At 27.5% G+C, this 7690-nt stretch overlaps 1 protein-coding gene across 1 annotated transcript; it reads left to right on the forward strand.

Annotated features, from left to right (window-relative positions):
• The first annotated feature begins 3387 nt into the window (after positions 1-3387).
• Positions 3388-6356, forward strand: LOC131636116 (hexosyltransferase GAUT11-like). The gene is made up of 2 exons (XM_058906764.1): positions 3388-3746; positions 4780-6356. Exons 1-2 carry the CDS (start codon positions 3594-3596, stop codon positions 6232-6234), a joined length of 1608 nt encoding a protein of 535 aa, XP_058762747.1. The 5' UTR covers positions 3388-3593; the 3' UTR covers positions 6235-6356.
• The last annotated feature ends 1334 nt before the right edge of the window (positions 6357-7690 follow it).

The following is a 7690-nucleotide window of genomic DNA, read 5'->3' on the forward strand; positions in this document are numbered from 1 at the left end:
GATAAAATAATTATTTTGAAATGAATTTAAAATTACGTTTGGTTTGGTTACGAGTTCAGTTTTGGACAATAATATTTTAATTTTTTTTATTGTGTATTAATGTAATTAAGTATAAATAATATTTTTAATTTATATATTTCTATATTAGTAAACTATTATTTTTAAAGATTATTTTAATAATTTTATCACCAAATATTTAAACATATTAATTTTCAACATTTATTTTTAAAATGTAATATTTTAAGGAGAATAATTGATTTATATTTTTATTTCTATTTTGTGCTAATTTTTAGTCTATACTAGTATTGGATACTGATTTGGACTGACTATAATATTTATGATGAATTTTAAAATTAATTATATATATATATATATATATTTATATATATTAAACACTTGATTGAAATAAATTAACTAATAACTTATACTTGATAATTGATGACTGAATATTAAATAAATTAATTGAAATATTTGCTAAAATAGCGATTTAAGTAGTCAATAAATATAAAATGATTTAAAACATCATTTTTTTATTTGTAACTAACCCATATCATTTGAACTATCACACCACCTTATATCACTATTTTATTTATTTGGTGATTTAAAAAAAAATATATTCAATTTAAATCTCCTTTGTAAAAAATAATTTATATTTAAAAAAACGAAGTTATTTTAATATTTAAATTTAATCAATAAAAAAGATATAGTAAATTTTTAAAAAATAATTAATAATTTTTTTATAACTTTTAGAAAATTAAATTGAAACTATGAAATATATATATATATATATCTATATATATATATATATATATATCTATCTATATATATATATATATATATATATATATATATATATATATATATATATATATAAGTCTTTTTAAAAACAATTATTCTAAAATAAAGTTTTGGTCCTCCTATTTTGGTGTTTTCACGATTTTAGTCCACCTGTTTTGTTTTTAAATACTTTTGGTCCCTCAACCTTATTTTGGCTTAAAAAAACACTTATGTATCACTTTTTAAAATAGATAGTTCATCCTCAAGTGAGGATGGGGACCAAAAGTGAGGATGAGAGACTAAAAAACTTATTTTAAAATGTGACATATAAGCGTTTTTCGTAATCAAAGTTAGGATGAGAGACCAAAAGTGTTTAAAAACAAAATAAGAGGACTAAAATTGTGAAAACACAAAAAAAGAGGGATCAAAACTGTAATTTAACCAAATAATAATTAATTAACTTTATTTAACTTTTAATAAATTAAATTGAAACTATGAAATAGAAAATTTTATTTTGATATAAAAGATCATTAATAAATAATTACTTAGTAACAAAACAAAATTTAAATTTATATAACTTTTATATATATATATATATATATATATATATATATATATATATATATATATATATATATATATATATATAGTCATAATCAAATGACACCAATGTATCAAACTTAGTAACATAACACATTCGTTAACTCTTCGTCTCGTGTTCTTATAATAAAATTCACCGTTGAATTGAAAGTTATGATCATATAGATCGTACACCTATACAATTTCACATTAATCAGAAATTATTTGACATGTCAAAAAGATGTATAAAAACTAACATCTTACAAAATTTCATAAAAACCATTAATTTTTATTAATCTCTTTAACGTATCAAATGATTTTTATTGATGTGAGAATTTATAGGTGTTATATATATGATCATAGCTTTCAATTTATCAGTTAATTTTATTATACAGACATGATATATATATATATATATATATATATATATATATATATATATATATATATATATATATATATATATATATATATATATATATATATGTGTGTGTGTGTGAGAAAAATCTATCATTGTAATAAAATAACTATTTTAATAATTATCTTTGAATGAATTTAATATTGTTTTTGGTTACGAGTTTAATTTTAGATGACAACATTTTAATTTGTATTTTTATAATGTATTAATGTAAACAAGTATAAATAATTTTTTTTAATTTATATTTTTCAATTTTAGTAAACTAATTTTGTTAAAATTTTCATTAATATTATTTTAATAATTTTATGTAAAATTAATTTATATTAATTTTTATCATATTAATTTTCAATATTTTATTTTTAAAATGTAATATTGTAAGGATAATAATTGATTTATTTTTTATTTCTATGTTCTATTAATTTTTATGCAACACTAGTTCTAGATACTAATTGAACTAAAATACTGAGTATGATAATTATGATCAATTTTAGAATATATATTAACACTTGATTGGAATAATATAATTGATAGTTTATAGTTGAGGATTGATTTATGATTGATAGTTAATGAGTTAATTGAAATTCTTAAAAAAATAGCGGTTCATATAATTGATAAATATAAAATGACATAAAAGAACATTTTTTTTTATCAATAACTTAGTGATTATATAGTCTATTGTATATTATTAAATTAATTTATATGTCTAATTAAATATAATATCAAAATATATCATACATATGTATAAATTTTATAGACAGATAACACATGATAAATTAGTAGTGAACATCAATGGAGAACAAGGATGAAATCAGCGGAGGAAGAGAATGGAGAAAGATGAAATGAAAACGTCGGAGAAAAAGAATGAAGAAGAATTACAATAAAAGATTTATAAATTTTTTAAATATAAACTTTGACTTTGAATTACAATAAAATTTTCATAAATTTTTTAAATATAAACTTTGACTTTTTTTATAATGTTACATTTAAAATATATTTATTTCATTTTAAACTTTTAAAAAATAAAAATTTATTTTAGTTAAAATAATAAGAATATAAGAAAATTGACAAAATAAAAGCTACAAATTCAAAAGATGTTTCAAGTAGCTTTTGAGAAAAATATACTAATTAGTAAGTGGAGTTAGAATTTATTTGGTAAAAATAACGGTTGATTAATGAATTAACTGATAATTTATAACTTATGATTAATAGCTGATAACTAATAGTTTATAGTTGATAGTTGATAGACTGATTAAAAATTTATAAAATTAACGGTTTAACTAGCTTAAATATAATATTACATAAAAAATATTTAGTGCATAATTATTTCATTTCAAACTAAAATAAATAAGAAAGAATAATAAGGCGCGTTATAATGGTCCTTATTCATCCTTAGAAGTCCGATGGTGGATGCAAAGCAAACATTAGATGTACCCTTCAAGTTTCAACTTTTTCCTCATTTAGTTTCTTTCTCATCCTACATGTATACCTTGTCTTTATTTCTCATTAATTAATTATGATTCTAGAAAAAAGATAAAACCACACTCTTTATTTTACTCCTTTTTCCTCATTTGTCGGCTTCATTATTCTCTTCTCTAAAATTTTACACACAAATTGATCATCATTTTATTTTATTTTTCTTTTTTTGCTCTCACTTCTTTCACAAGTAACGTTTACTGAATTTCATAATCCTTAAAGAGTGACAGTGAACATTGGCTATTTAACAAGACATTTTTATATGATTCATTTGATTGTTGATTTCTGATTTTTTCAATTTTGAGCTGAGAGTTGGTGTTGTTGTTGTGGGAAGAAGCAGTTAGAAATGCCGCGTCGGGCTGCCGAGTTTCGGCGCCCGATTCGACGGAAGTTGTCTTATGGGATCTGCTTTCTTCTTGGAGCGTTTTCTGTTGTCGGTTTGGTTTTGTTTTTTCTTCAACATAGTTACCATGAAGATCGGGTCAAACATCCTTTTCTGGTACCGACATTACATCTTCTCTTCTATTTTTATTTTTTTGTTATGCAAATACCTAAAACCTTTATATTGTTGTGCTCATGAGAGTCAATTGGTGATGATTTCATATACTGATATATGTTAAAATTCTTTGATTTCTAAATGCTTTGTTTTGATCATAGCAATGCTATTGATGAATGATCTATTTGTTTACACGAGCCGTCTTAAGTTTTTAGAAGCCCTGTGTTGGTTAGTTACCGTTCAACGGTGACAATATAAATGGGCCCTATTTAGTTGTGCTTTAACCATGGCCGGTTTATTATGAGACCCTATTTACTCACAAATTTATCCTGAAAAATTTGAAGTCCTGTACTATAGCTCATCTTGCACACCCTCAAAGACGGCTCTGACGCGAGCCAAATGAAATTGTTTGGTGTTCACTAACACATCATTACAGTTGCACATCCGATTATGAGAAATGGTTATCCCATTTGTAGTTCCCTGTAGAATCTAACCATCATTTCTGATTTTCTTAGGTTTCTTGTGCTTGTGACTTATCCCTTTAGCCATTCTGATTTTCAATAACAATCTACCACTCATTTTGTTAATTTGATAAGTTTCTAGATATCTAGATATGTTGCATAAAAAATCTACCTTTCAAGATTGAGTTTAAATTTTGAAGCTAATGTGTTATTTAATTACATCATTTTTCCCTCATTGAAAAATCTTCATGAATATAGTGTTAGTTATACCAATTTGCTTTTATACATCATAAATGATGCAATTAAAGAGCTATTCCTGCGTCTAAATCAAAATTTGAAGATGAGTAAATGGTCATTTATAGCGATGCATGAAAAAGTAATCCAGATATCTCAAATCTATGTAGTTGTAACTGTAAATTCTACAACAGTTTTACATTGCCGTGACCATGACGGCTATGTTCTTCTTTCAATGTTATGACTGTTGTTACGGTTTAGGTGATTTTGCTATTTTCTGTTGAAACTATTTCTTTAACCAATGCCACTTTTGTTCTTACTGAATAAGTTACTTGTTGCAGGAGGGAAACAAACATGTAGAGCATTTTGCTAAGGATAGATTGAATTTTACCGAAGAAATTTCAAGTGCGACATCTTTTTCAAGGCAATTAGCAGAGGAAATGGTTCTTGCCAAAGCTTATGTGGTTATAGCCAAAGAACACAATAATCTTCATCTAGCATGGGAGCTAAGCTTAAAGATTAGAAGTTGCCAGCTTTTGCTGTCGAAAGCTGCCATGGCCGGAAGGCCTGTCACGAAGGAGGAAGCCGAACCGATAATTAAAAGCCTATCTTCTTTAATTTTCAAGGCACAAGACATCCATTATGACATTGCAACCACTATAGTTACAATGAAATCGCATATTCAAGCTCTTGAAGAGCGAGCGATTGCAGCGTCAGTTCAAAGCAATGTGTTTGCTCAAATATCGGCTGAAGCATTGCCGAAGAGTCTTCATTGCTTAGATGTTAAACTTAATGCTGATTGGTTAAAGAAACCTTCTCTGCAAAAACTCTCAGATGAGACGAGAAACTCGCTCCGGCTTACGGATCAGAATCTATATCATTTCTGCATCTTTTCGGATAATGTACTGGCAACGTCGGTCGTTGTTAACTCAACAGTTGTCAATGCTGAGTATCCAATGCAGTTAGTTTTCCATATTGTAACCGATGGTGTCAACTATGGAACAATGCAAGCATGGTTCCTCGATAACGACTTTAAAGGTGCTACAATAGAGGTGCAGAATGTCGAAGATTTTCACTGGCTGAATGAATCGTATTCTCCGATTGTCAAACAGCTTCTCAATTCAGAATCTCGAGCCTTTTATTTCGGGGCATATCCAGATGTAAACCCCGAACCCAAACTGCGGAACAACAAGTTTTTGTCTTTACTAAATCATCTTCGGTTTTACATCCCCGAGATATATCCACAGCTTGAAAAGATTGTTTTCCTCGACGACGACGTTGTTGTCCAGAAAGACCTTACCCCACTTTTCTCACTTGAACTGCATGGAAACGTAATCGGCGCGGTCGAAACCTGTCTTGAAGCTTATCACCGGTACTACAAGTATCTCAACTTCTCGAGTCCAATCTTAAGCTCAAAGTTCGATCCACAGACATGCGCGTGGTCATTAGGCATGAATGTTTTTGACTTGGTTCAGTGGAAGAAATCAAATGTGACAGCAATATATCACTACTGGCAAGAGCAGAATGCGAATGGGACGCTGTGGAAGCTCGGTACACTTTCTCCTGCACTTCTTAGTTTTTATGGTTTGGTGGAACCACTTGACAGAAGATGGCATGTATTAGGATTAGGTTATGACCTAAATATCGATAATCGATTAATTGAAAGTGCGGCTGTTATTCACTTCAATGGTAACATGAAACCATGGCTGAGATTATCTATAAGCAGGTATAGGCCACTATGGCACAAGTACATAAATCAAAGTCACCCTTATTTTCAAGAATGTGCTATAGGTTAAAATACAACTACTTCTTGATTGCTTATAGATTATTCTATCACAGATTATTGTAGAGTCAGAAGTAGATAATTTTGACTTAAAATTACAATCTCTTGAAATAGAAAAGAATAAAGTTTTTGCCATTGTTGTTTTTATTTCCTTTTTACCTTTGGTTTTGCAGTCACAGTTCCTTGAAATAGAAAATTCTTGCTATGTTATGTCTTAATACCAAATAAGAAGCTTAGATTTGAATCTAACAGGACTTGTAAGAAATGCATTAAAGATAAATAGAATCCTTCACTCCTAAGGTTTGAATCTAACAGTCTTTCTGACAATGATATGTAGGTATTGTGTCTGTAGTATATATTCACGTGAATGAGATTCTAATAAAGAGCTTTTTTTACAACACTGTCTAAGTTATAGCAATGCCTAACGTATTGCTACTTCTTTCTCATTGCTAAATAATAAGTTATATGACTCATGAGAGGTGGTTGGAGAGGTAAACATCAATGCCAGTTAATTTTTTATTTATCATACTTCATGAAGAAAGCTAACAATTAAGGCTTTTATGACCATAAGTACTTTGCAATAACTTGTGGTTTTTAAACTAGAATCCAAATTTTCAAACACGATAGACAATATAACGGTGATACATATATCATTATTAAAATGATAATGACATAAATTAAACTATATAACTTAATTATGTCATTATCATTAAAATTTAATTTATGTCATTATCATTTTTATATATAATATTATCCTTTTAATAATGATATATCACATTGAAAATGTGTAATGATTGAATTTGTTTGTTTGTTAAAATTTAAAATATATATAATGAATTGACCATCAAAATTTATTAGAAGTAATTCATATTCATTTCATTTTAGTTTGTATTTTAAGTTTGGTTATATAAATATTAAGATTAAGTTTTCAATTTTGTAACCGTTTTTCAATTGAAAAAAAGTTAAGTTATAATTTTGGTACTCTCTCTCTATAATTCTTTCTCATCTTCATCTTCTCAATTCTTATGCATTAATGGAGGTTTAACTCCAACAATTGGTATCCAAAGTTTCAGTTCTTATTCTAGAAAGAGAAACATGAGTGTATGTGAGGTGTGTAATTGATTCCATTTCTTAAATTCGGGTTGAATTTATGATCGAAATCGAACAGAATCACATTTCTTGATTCTGTGGGATTAGCAAACACAAGTGTTTGTGAGAATTGAGTGATTTGCACAAGATCGAAGATGAACACAGGAAACAATAGCTTGATCACAAAGCTTCCAATATTTGAGGGAAAGAACTGGAATTGGTGGATAATTTAGATGCGCGTGTTGTTTGAAATCGGTGCATCAATGATGGTTACATGCCAGTTGCAGCACATGCAATAGAAGCGCAAAGAAACATGCAAAGAGAACTGAGGAAGAAGGATCAGAAGGCGTTGTTCAATAATCATCAGTGTGTGAATACGA

The sequence above is a fragment of the Vicia villosa genome, unplaced genomic scaffold, assembly GCF_029867415.1.
Source record: "Vicia villosa cultivar HV-30 ecotype Madison, WI unplaced genomic scaffold, Vvil1.0 ctg.001636F_1_1, whole genome shotgun sequence".
Classification (NCBI taxonomy): domain Eukaryota; kingdom Viridiplantae; phylum Streptophyta; class Magnoliopsida; order Fabales; family Fabaceae; genus Vicia; species Vicia villosa.

Coding starts and splice junctions, on each gene's coding strand:
- LOC131636116 (XM_058906764.1), top strand. CDS start 3,594: ATGCCGCGTCGGGCTGCCGAGTTTCGGCGCCCGATTCGACGGAAGTTG. Junction 3,747..4,779: donor GGGTCAAACATCCTTTTCTG/GTACCGACATTA, acceptor TACTTGTTGCAG/GAGGGAAACAAACATGTAGA.